This window comes from Cryptomeria japonica, chromosome 4, assembly GCF_030272615.1.
Source record: "Cryptomeria japonica chromosome 4, Sugi_1.0, whole genome shotgun sequence".
NCBI classification, from domain to species: domain Eukaryota; kingdom Viridiplantae; phylum Streptophyta; class Pinopsida; order Cupressales; family Cupressaceae; genus Cryptomeria; species Cryptomeria japonica.
Genome location: NC_081408.1, coordinates 183680172 through 183692855, shown reverse-complemented (window position 1 = coordinate 183692855; position 12684 = coordinate 183680172). Strand labels below are relative to the sequence as shown.

General features: G+C 36.4%; 1 protein-coding gene across 1 annotated transcript; it reads left to right on the top strand.

Annotated features, from left to right (window-relative positions):
• Positions 1-347: 347 nt before the first annotated feature.
• On the top strand, positions 348-2275 carry LOC131028148 (uncharacterized). Its single transcript, XM_057958368.2, has 2 exons — positions 348-605; positions 1817-2275. Exons 1-2 carry the CDS (start codon positions 348-350, stop codon positions 2273-2275), a joined length of 717 nt encoding a protein of 238 aa, XP_057814351.2.
• The last annotated feature ends 10409 nt before the right edge of the window (positions 2276-12684 follow it).

Genomic DNA, 12684 nt, shown 5'->3' with positions numbered 1-12684 from the left:
ATAGTTTCATGGCTTCCTCAGTATCATGATTGTGGTCTCATGTTCCTTCTACTCACCATTGCTAGTGCTGCAACCTGTATTTTAACTTCTCCATTCATCTTCATCAAAAGGCCAACCTTGTGGCTGGAAATGGTGAGTAAATACAAGGGTACCTGCACACCAGTAGCATCTTTTGCCCTTACTCTTGTGCAAAATTACATGAGCAGTGGATCTAAGGGACAGCCACACATCAAATTGAATCTGGAGACTCTAAGAAATCTTATAGTGATTAATGAACCTATATATATGGTACTGTTGTTGAAATCTTTGTAAATAAATTTTCGGTATATGGTTTGAGTGCTTCTGCAATGGCTCCATCCTATGGACTTGCAGAAAACTGTACATTTGTATCCACTGCATGGGGACCCAATATAAGCCAAGCTCCTACTTCCAGAGGCCTTTTGCCTTGTGCAAGAATTTGCTCACAATTAGAATTGGGCATTGAGATGATAGTTGTTGATCCAAAGACTTGTGAAGAAGTAGCAGCTGGCGAAGAAGGTGATATTTGGATATATTCTCCAAGCAATGCAAACGGCTACCTGGACAACCGATGGCTCACAAACGAGGCATCTTTCAATTTAATCATCAAATTGTTGCATTACTAACTGAAATTAAATGGAATTAGTATTCATATTCACAGATAATTGGACAAAGATAAGAGAATTGAAGATAGAGTTCAGTATAATAATTTTAAAAATAGATAAAAATATTATTAGTATTCATAAATAGTTATTATAGATATTTCAATTATATTTAATCTTACAAAATACTAAGAAACATAAATTTTGAATTATTATTTTTATTTAAAAAAAATATTATTTTATTTTTTATATATACCAGGTAAAAAATTCAATATTATTATTATTTTTTCAATAAAAGTGGACATGCCACTAAACTATTTTTTATTAAATTCAATTTTTGTTTTACAATGGGTTCAAAGGGCGTACCAGCAGGAAAGAACCTGCAAGAAAACCTCCAGTTGCAACCCGAAAAAGCAAAAATTAAAATAACCTAAATACCCCATGTACAAGATGAGTGTAAACCCACCTGTTACATAGCTTTAGAGATATACATATCAAAAATTCAATATTCGAAAATAAAATATAATTTTACATAATGTAAAAATAAAAGGCAAAATAAATTTGCATAAATTAGATTCAGATTCAAATCTATTTCTAAATTAAATATATTTTCTCAATATTTTAATGATGACATAACTTATATAATATACTTAAAGATGTATAAATCAGTTTTTGACATGGTGCTCAAATAATTGAGACACACAAAATCATTAAGGTTCAAATTTCTTTTGAAATATTTGCTTGTATTAATGAAGGTGGATTAGTTTGTAGGTTTTAATTACTTATCTTAATCTAGATTAATGATTTATATATAAACTTTATTATTTGACTTATCTATAAACTCTATTGATTGACTTATCTCCAAACTCACAAACTTGGGATAATATTTTAATGATGACAGAGCTGATATATATTATACTTAGATATATAAATCACTTTTTAGGTGTTGCTCAAATAATTGACCTAGACAAAATCCTTAAGATTCAAATTTCTTTTGAGATATTTGCTTCTATTAATGGAGGTGGGTGAGTTTGTAGGTTTGAATTACTTGTCTTAATCAAGATTAACGATTTCTATAAAATCTATTATTTGATTTATGTACAAACTCACAAACTTAGGTCTAAAGCTACCAGTTATGCTTTCTATATTCATCTTATCTTCTCACTTTCTCACTGCTTTGTTATTTCGTGGAACAGGTATTCCTTGCAAGGCCAAAGAGAAAAGGAGATTGGGAAAACGGAAGATTTTACTTAAGAACAGGAGATATGGGAGATATGGGTGTTATTACAAAGGGCATTGATAAGTATTTGTATATCACTGGTCGTCTTAAGGACATTATAAGAAAAAGAGATCATTTTGTGCATCCTCACTATCTTGAAACAACTGCTTTCATGAGGTGCACTCAAAGTTTGAGAGCAGGTTGTGCTGCTGCCTTTGAAGCAGACATAACTAGATGTAACACAAATGTAATAGTAGTGACTGCTGAACTGAAGAATTTTGAGCATGATTATATCACAGCCCAAGATGAAGAGAGGATGAAGAGAATTTGTGAAAATATTTATGTATGTATTGAGAAAGAGAATGGAGTGGCTGTTGGCTTTGTTGGGTTGGTTAAAGCTCGGTGTATTCCAAAGACTACATCAGGAAAGTTATAGAGATGGAAAACAAGAACACAATTAGTGACAGGTGAGATTGAACTAGTACGTACAAAAATAATGGTTTGGAGTGGATAATTATAATAATTTCTTGTTCACGTACTGCACCGGGAAGGATCTCTTTGAGAGATGTAGAGGGCTACATCTACATGAATTCACAGGCAGTGTCTACAGCGATGTGAATTATGGTTTTCTGAAATCGTTAATGTAACTTAGAGTTTTGAGACTGACTTTCACCCTAGGCACCCGTAGCCTTTGTAAATAGTGTCGCTCATAGAAAATGGAATGTTAAAGAGTTTTTTCAGAAATTCTATGTAATGCATCATGTGGATTTAACTTGATCAATCATGGATGATTAAACACTATCTAGTCATGGATATTAAACACTATCTAGTCATGGATATTTATCTTTCTTTAAAGGCATATATTAACTATTAATAGACTAGTATTTATGATTGCCAATTGCATATTGTAATTTTAGTTTGAGATTGTCATTATGTTCGTGTGAGAATGATATTTGACTCACTTTCCTTGTAGGATGAAGCCATCAATGTATATCATTCTTCCCTCTCACCAGCAACAAAATTAGTTTGATCTGGACACAGTTTCTCTCATTTCACTTTATGCTTTATTCAATTTTATGACATGAAATATATCTTGAACAAGGTCATAGAATGATCATTTTATAGGACTATTTATAGCAGAGTTAATACCTTGGGAAAACCACGCTCAAAAATATTATTAGAGAGTTGTGTTTTTGGAAGTTCAAATTGCATAGTCATCCATTTAAGGGGAATTATTTTTATTGATATTTGTTGGAGTCTAATCACACTTACCACATTTACTTAGCTCCGTAGTTCATTCTCAATTTCCACACTTACCACATTTACTTAGTTCTGTAGTTCATTCTCAATTTCCACACTTACCACATTTACTTAGCTCTGTAGTTCATTCTCAATTTCCACACTTACCACATTTACTTAGCTCCGTAGTTCATTCTCAATTTCCACACATGCCATATCTTGTACAGTCCTCCTTAAGTGTGACATTTCACTTCCATAGGACATAATTTAAATGGGTATGATAAACCATGTTTCATTTAGATTCTCAAATATTTAAATTTAGGTTTTTCATTATTTTAGTGATATGCATATTGTCTATAGTCATCCTTTTACACATAGAATTGAATCAAATACAAAAAATTTTAAGCACAAAGGAAATGGGAAGAGTATTACATCAAACAATAATTTAGTTTAAGAAAATATAAATTCTTAAATTAATTTTCATATTTGTGATATATTTTTGTAATAAAAAATCTATTCATGAATCAAAATAATTATTTCAAATTAATTATAAACTACACTCAAATATAGAAAAGATCAATGAAAACCTGAGAGCAGGTATAACAGTCAGTGGGATAGCCATGATAAATAGCACAGATGAACTTAGGAGACTAAATGAGAAAGCTCAATCCCTCAAAGTCTCCCCCTAGGCTACACATGTCTCCCCCTCCTTATTGCTCAGTGGTAAAGGAAGGAAAAGGCGCTTAATCTAGAGAATGATATTAAGGCCATTCTAGGACCGTCAACATGCACCGCAGCAAGGACAAAGGTAAATTGGTGAATACCAGCATTATAGAGGACTTAACTGAGATTAATAGGAGTTTTATAGGCCAAAATGTTAAGTCTATCCAAATGTTGAACAATGTTGTGTAGTTCCTGGTTGGTGTACCCTATTTTGTACTGGTTTTTTTTTCTACTGGCCCAATGTGGCTTTGTTTTTCATGTCCCTGTAAAAAGTATTTTACTCTAATAAAAAACTACACTCAAACATAAATTAGGATAAGATGAGAGGATACACACAAGTATTAGATAGATTATTGTTAACTACACTCAAATATAAATTAGGATAAGATGGGAGGATACACATAAATATTAGATAGATTATTGTTAGCAATCTCGAATCTTCAAAGAAAGATTAGATTAGATGAGATGTAGTATACAAGCCACAACAACATACTTATAAATTAAAAATAATGTACAAACAACAACAACAACTAACATAAATAAATAAATCTCTTAAGAGCGAGTTTTCAGGGAGCGAGTTTTGGAGACTTGCACTCGTCATGCAGTGGAACATGCATTGGGGAGATGAGGCAGTGGCAGATCCGCTTCCCTCCAAAGATCCCTTCAGCACTCAAGCTGGTCATGTCCCGCAATGGGTCTTCCATGGTGGTAAATGGGTGGATGTTCTAGTTTCAACTGATCGCTCAAGTGTGGGTAAAACATCCCTGCAATATTTTCCTCCTTCTTCATATTTCCAAGGGTTTTTTCGATGGCATGGGAATCAGGGCCATAATTTGAGGGATAAAGGTACTTGTCAAAAGGGCATTTGAAATGCTAGGGCTTCTAGCAATAAGGGTTGGCCTAGCCTGACGAGTGATTCTGCTAAATCGCAACCAATTTCAAGGGTTTCGAGAGGTCAATTGCTGAATTTTGATTTGCCCTCTCAGCCATGACCTGCTCCGCTCTCAGTTCCTTTGATTGATTCCTTAGATGCGATCATGGGGGAAAAGGCTCTTGATCTTCGGGCTTTGGCAGTCATTATCCAGGTGTGGGGTGACTTTATTCCTCTATCAAAGCTCCATTATAAGATTCATGCGCACTAGTATGGCACTTTGTACTTCCATGTTCTCTTTGCAAATTCGTTTATTATTGTTTTTGATTCTGCATCTGCTAGGGATAAGGCATTGAGTGTTCCATTTTTTGGGCTTGGGAAAAATCTGAGTTTTGTAGAAAGTTGGAAGCCCTTTCTAGCACCCTCTAGGGTTGGCCCAAAATAGGTTCCTATCTAGTTTAAACTTCCCTTGTTACCCTCTGAATTTGTAGAATCTCATATTTTAACAAAGATTGAGGATTCATTTGGTAAATTTCTGTTGTCTCATTCAGTGCTTGAGGATGGGTTGTTTGTTGTCAAAATTTGTATGTTACTTTCACCCAAGGTCTCTCCTCCAAAGTTTTGTAACAGTCGGTCTCCCTTTGGCATTTGGCATCAAAATCTTGTTAGAGATCGTGGGGATTTTGGTTGTTCTTCGGTGACTATGGATTCTCCTTTGTTTTTTCACATGAAATCCATTAAATTTGGTTTGGGAGTCATTGAATCCTCTTTTGATGGGAATACAGAAATGTTCGTTTGGAACAAAGATCATTTAGGTGCCTCTGCTGCTAATCCCCCTTTGAAGAAAAAATTCACACCTAGGGTTTCGACAGAGGTACCCCACTACTATGTTACTTCCCTGAAGATTGGCTTGGCTAATGTCTCTCTTTTGAATAATTCTAATGGCTTTTTAAACATGGGAATGCCTTCTTTGCATCCTACTTATTTGGGAAATGACTTAGGGCCTGAGACACAAATCCCTATGGTTTGAAGAATTCTGAACATCCTGTGGATGTTGATATTGTTCCAAATGAGCATCTTATTTCCCAGGTGCAAGATATTGTTAATACTAATAAGGTTTCTCTTAATTCTTCTTTAGCTAATAAAGTAATTTCTTCAATTTCGATTGATTTGGGTAGCCTGGAGAATGATTTGGCTGCGTTTCCCACAAATAACACTTTTGATTTACTCAATACGGATAAGGCTTTGGTGGCATCAGTTCTTGGGTCATCTTCAGTTCCCATTGTTTTAGATAGGGAGAAGGTTAGGGTGTCGTCAGTTCTTGGGGAAGGTTCCATTGAAGATAGGGCACCCGTGGCTACTCCTTTGGGTATTAACGGGCTTCCTTTGGTTCAAACTCCCCTTTCCCCTACCTCACTCTTGTCAACTCCAGGAAAAAGAGGCCGCAAGAATAAACATGTTAAGACTAAATTAGAAATTGATGAGGGCATTCAAACAACTCTTCTTTCTTCTTTGGAGTCTTTCAGAAAGAAAAGATCAAAAAAACTCTTTAGTTCACCAGTCACAAGAGCCTTGGCTTCTAAGCAAAGTCTTCATAAGATTTTTTTGGCAAATAAGGTTTCTCCGGTTTCTTTGGATGTTTCGAGGGGAGCTGATGCTTCCCCTCAGGTTCAATGACGATCATATCCTAGAATGTTAGGGGCTTAAATGTCCCTAACAAACGACGCTTGATTAAGTCATAATTGGACTTAATGAAGTGTGATGTGGTGATGGTACAAGAAACTAAGTTAAATTTATCATCTGCTGATAGGTTATTCTCTTCTTGGAAAATATGGAATTTTTGTGCATCTCCCTCCTCAGGTGCTTTAGGTGGTCTTGCGGTTCTTTGGAAAGATTCTTGTGTGGATTTCTCATTAATTGCTTCCTCATCCAATTGGATGCTTGGTTTTCTTAAGAGTAGGATATCAAATTTAAAATTTTGGCTTTTTAATGTTTATGGACCGTCTGGGGTTTTAGAAAAAAGAAACCTTTGGGAATTTTCGGTTTCCCTTGCTGCCCCTCTGCATAATGTTTTTCTAATTTTTGGGGGGGACTTTAATGCAATTACTAGTTTAGATGAGAAGGCTAGGGGAATCATGGGTCATTTACATGGACCAACAAGCGGAGAGACTTTTGTCAAATCTCTGAAAGGCTGGAGCACTTTTTGGTTTCGGAAAATTGGTTCAATTCGGGTCAGGATTTTGTTTCTTTAGTTCTCCCCTTTACTGTCTGTGATCATTTTCCTATTATGTTTACTATTTTTGAGGATAGGGCACCTAGGAAGTTACCTTTTAAGTTTGAGCCAATGTGGTTTTGGGATTGATCTTTTTTACCTTCATTAAAGCAATGGTGGCTTTCTACCCCTTTTTTTCCTGGGTCTCAGATGTTTCAGCTTGTTAAGAAACTAGGCTTTTTAAAGCATAGGATTAGGGATTGGAATGTGACGCATTTTAAGAATATTTTTGGAAAAAAGGCCAGGATACAGGAAGAAATTGAGTAGCTTAACAAGAGCATTATTTCTTTAGGTATGTCCTCTCTATTGTATGATAGGTTAAAGTTTTTGAATCTTCAATTAAGTGAGACCTTGGCTAGGGAAGAATCCTATTAGAGGCAGAAGTCTAGGGACCTTTGGCTCTCTGAAGGGGATAGAAATACTAAGTTCTTCCATTCCTCTTCTAAGCTTAAGAGGCTACGTAATCAAATTTCCTATATTATTGATTCTAATGGTAACAGTTTGGTTGATGAGGATGATATTGCTTCTGAAGCCATTAGGTTCTTTAAGTCACTGCTTATAGCAGAACTAGTCATTGTAGATAATGAGTTTGTGAATTCGATCCCCCCATTAGTGTCCCAAGAAGATAATAAGATTCTTATGGCTCCCTTTTTTGTTGGCTAAGCTAAAAGAGATAGTCTTTTCCATGCATCCAGAAAAGGTCCCAGGCTCGGATGGTTTTACGACTCTATTTTTTCAAAATTGTTGGGACTTTATTGGAAATGATGTGTTGTTAGCCTTGGAGGAATCTAGAAGAAATAGGTCGATATTGAGAGAGATTAATACTACTCTTATTGCTATTATTCTGAAAGTGGACAATCCTAGCTCTTTTTCGAATTTTCATCTGATTGTCTTGTGTACCACTTTATATAAAAATTTTACTAAGGCAATTTCGGTTAGACTTTCTAGGCTCCTTCCTCGGATAGTTTCCTTGGAGCAAGGTAGATTTGTGCCTAGTCAGGAGACATCTGAAGGTGTGATTGTAGCTCATGAAATTCTGCACTCCATATCTCAACAAAAGGTTCTGACCATGATCCTTAAGCTAGACATGCTTAAGGCTTATGATCGTGTCAATTGGCTGTCCCTTGTGGTTGTTTTGTATCGTTTGGGATTTTCACGCTGTTGGGTCAAATGGGTGTTTCCATGCATATCTTCTGCCCGCTTCTTAGTTTTGATTAATGGTTCCCCATCGGGGTTTTTTGCTTCCTCCCAGGGACTTAGGCAAGGGGATCCCTTGTCCCCTTTCTTGTTTATTCTTTTGGCATAAGCTTTAAGTAGGGCCATCTCTAATGCTATGACATCTAGGTTATGGTCAAGTATCAGAGTTGATGGCCTCCTTTCTCCATAATCCCACTGCTTGTTTGTTGATGACACGCTTCTGTTTGGGGTTGCCTCTTTGAGGGAAGCTTGAGTTATAAAGAAAATTATCTCTGACTATACTGCTTTTTCTGGACAAAATGTTAATAATCAGAAGTCCAAAGTCTTTTTTGTGAATGTCTCCCATCTAGTTAGGGATAAACTCATCCGCTTTTGGAGTTTCCAAGTAGGGACTTTTCCGTGCATGTATTTGGGCATTCCTTTCTTTCTAGGCTCTGAAAAGACCTCCTTTTGGGATAAAGTTGTTCATTCAATAACCTCCTGAATTTCCTCTTGGAACCACAAGTGGCTTACGATGGCTGGTAAGATCCTTTTAATCAAATCAGTTTTGAATGCCATCCCTACATATTTGATGTCTATTTTGCAGGCTCCCTCTCAAGTTCTTAAGGACATTAAGGTTTCCCTCAAATCCTTCCTTTCGAACGATAATTTGGGAGGTAGGAAGAAGATCCCTCTTCTTGCTCGGGACAATATTTGTCATCCCAAAGAGCTGGGGGGTGTGGGCATTCATGATTTAGCTATTCAGAATAAGGTGTTTGGGGCGAAATTGGTTTGGAAGTTATATGTAGACCCTTATAGAAAATGGGCTTCCATCATGGTTGCTAATTATTTAAGGGGAGCTTCTAGAGAAAGGATTTTTACTGCTACATCTCTTCCGAAGGGTTCTGCATTCTGGAACTTTTTGGTATCTTGTAGGAGGGTTGTTTTACCACATCTATCTTGGGTTGTCCATAATGGGAAGAAGGCCCGATTTTGGGATGAAGTCTAGAATGGGCATCCTTCTCTTTCAGCTATCCGAGACTGGTCCTCTTTTCTCGGTATTCTATCAGACCTTTGGGGGCCTTTTGTTGCAGAATATTTTGACATTGTCTCCATAGGTCCATGTTTAGTGGCTAAATGGAAGAATATTCATCTCTTGCCTATTGATAATGATCTTAGACTTGCTTTTGTGGAAGAACTTCACAAAAGACCTCTTATTTTTCACAATAAGGAGGACTCCTTAGTCTGGATTAAGAATGTTGCAGGTTCATATTCAGTAAAAGATGGTTATAATTCTTTGGTTCAGATTTCTTCACCCTCTTGCTGACCTACTAAGCTTTTTTGGTATCTGGGTTGTCTTCCTAAGGCAGGGTCTTTTGCTTGGTTGGTTGTCTAGGATAAAGTCCTCACAGGGATGGGATTGGATAGGCTTGGGATTATAGCAGTATTTCCTTGTGTTTTTTGTGGTTATTGTATGGAATCCATGGATCACATGTTCCTGCTTTGTCCATTTGCTTCTGAGTGGTTGTATTGTCTATTTGGCATGCTTGGTTGGTCTTTTTCTCTTTGTCCTAATCTATTTTCACAATTCATGACCTGGCCCTTGTTGTTCTCCTCTTCGTTTTATTCACCTCTTTGGGTTGTGGCCCCATCACTGGTGATCTGGAATCTTTGGCCTGAAAGGAATTCTAGAATTTTCAAACATAAATCTACCAACCTGATTGATGTAATTGGTAAAATCCAATCCTCCATTTGTGAGGTGGTACTTTCTTTCATCCATAAAAATTTAGATCACCTCAGGCCTTTTTCTCACTGGGACAATTGGGTCACCTGGAAATGGTCTTCGCTTTGTTTGATGCCTTCCAATGGGGCTATATCGGATGGACTATCTTCTCTTGTTAAACGCAAGATGTCTAAATGGATCCCTCCCCCCTTCCCTTCATTCAAACTTCAGTTTGATGGGGCTTCTAAGGGGAATCCGGGAAGGTCTAGTGTTGTAGTTATTTTTTATCATACTTCTAAGATAATTAAAGCCATGGGAAAACATATTGGTCAAGGTACTAATAATGTGGCTGAGTTCCAAGCTTTATCCTTTGGGCTTGATCTCACTCTTTCATTAAACATAAAAGATATTGTTATTGAAGGAGACTCAATGGTGGTGTTTCAGGCGATTGTTGCCAAAAAATGTCTCTCTTGGCATTTGTAGTATTTTTTAGACCACATTCTTGTGCAATTAAAGTGCTTTTCCACTTCCTCTATCTCTCACTGTTTCAAGGAGATCAATGTCATTGCGGATTTCTTGGCAAATAAGGCTATTGCTGAGGGTGCTGATTTATTAGAGGTTTCTCCTTCGGACATTCCTGTTTCTTGCATGAAGCTTCTTTCTTTGCAAGATCTACTTTCAGAAACCTCCTTCATTTTCTATGCTTGATGTGGTTTTCTTTCGTAAGTGTCTATAGTGAAGGTGTTGGTCTTCGGGACAATACCTTTGTTGTTGACATTTCCTATTAGAATTTCCTCATGGAGTATGGAGATTGTTGTGGCTTCTACTACTGGATTGAGATCCCCTTTATGGTATTGTCTTCTCCCATCTCCTTGCTTTGTATGGTTTTCAACTTCCCTATATGGCTATAGGGGGGATGATGTCCTGCCTTATGGCAACATCTTTGTTGTAGCTATATTTGGTAGTACCTTCTCACTAAGTATGGAGGTTGGAGGGGCAACTTTTATTTGGCTGGTAGTTTTGGTATTGTATGGACCTTTGTTTTGCTATCTGTTTGTCTTGTTTGGCTACGTGCTTGTTCATTGAGAATATCCTTGTCGGTGGGTATCTCGGTTTCCTTTTGATGGAATTTAGATTTTGTTTCGGGGACTATTTGGTACCGGTCTATGTTCAACTCCACTCATTACATGCTAATCAGTATCTACTCGGCAGGGGTATGTTAGCTATATTTGTTAGATCCTCTACTTTTTTAGTAATCATTTTACTTTGTGGTCGGAAGTTGGTGCCTTTCTCATGAGGCTTCGTATCATTATGAAAAGAGTTGGTCATTTCTTTGAATCATCTGGCATCGTGGTTGATCTGATATTTAGGGAATTGCAATTTAATGATTGTGGATGTTGTGAGGAATGGGTTTATTTCATCATTGGTTGAGCAGCCTCTTGCTCGATGTTTTCTCTTATGATGGAAGGATAATCATGACCTGGTGATCTCGTTCTCTATTATATTTTTGATGGTGTGCAGATATGGCATCCATTCCGTCTTTGCATTTTTTCTTACTAACACAAAATGCTCTGTCTTTTATGGAGAGTTCTTGTCAAAATCAGTGGATGGTGGTTTTTTTTGAGGAATTGGAAAGATCAGTTAACATGGTGGTGCAGATGGTTTCTTATCCTACTGTTACTTCTTTGGCTTTTGCTTTGGATTATTCTATGGATCGGTCTCATCCTGCTTCCTGAGGGTTTTCATCATCCTTCTTTGCTTTCTATCTGGATTGGCATATGTTTGCTCACCATATTTGTGCTGACAGGATCGCTTATTCTTGGTTCTCTTCTGGCTTTGAGTTTTGTTCTCTTCAGAGCCTTGGAATCAAGTGGTATATAGACAGATTGGTTTTGGGGTGATGGCACTGGTTATGGTTGGACATCATTGGCTCCGTTTTGAGATGTTCTCTTCTAGATTGGTTCTTATAGCTTCCTTTATATCTAATGTGGTTGGTTATGTATCTGGGGGGGTTATTTGGGATGCCTATGGGCTTTTTGTATTGGGTAGATAGGCTTATGTTCTCTTGAGCAATACTAAAGGGTTTTCTTACTGGTTCTTTCCCTTCAGTGCTCTTTGAACTAGACACATGTAAAAAGAATTATTATAGATTTAATATAATTTTAGTGGTTTCATCCACTTTTATCAAAAAAAAAAAAACAACTAACATAAATTATAATTTTCAACATTTGTTATAATTATTAATTTATTTATTTTTACACTTTTTCATCTTTACACTGAAAATTTGGCTGGTTAAATTCTTTTATATCTTCATTGATTGATAAAAGTAACTGTTTTAGATAACATATCGAGATAGTAAAAGAAAGAATTTAAAGCCGAAAAGAATAATATAAATTATATAGCCTACGAGGCGCCACTACCCAGTGAAAGTGACTATTGTTAATCTCGAGGAAATTCAATCTGTCGTCTAGATGATTATCATGTGTAATATCAATATATTATCAAGAGATTATTTTAGAGGTTACGATCAAAACTAAGAAAGCAGCAAAACCGTCATTATAATTTTGCTCGTAATCTCCGTACGATGAACTAAATGGCACTTTTTTGAAGCTCATTTTTGGAGCGATAAAAACTCTTAGACGTTAGCATTCATCGAAATCATCCACCTTTTATTTTTATTCACTAAAATATACAGAGCATATTCTGCTTTCGTAGAATATTACTCTCCTTTGTTTGGGTTATACCCTGCTAATAGTATCTCATATTCACGACAAAGAATTCGACATGCCTCCAAATTTATCTCTTTCGATGGAATACAGTGATTTTTAGTATTATTTTATT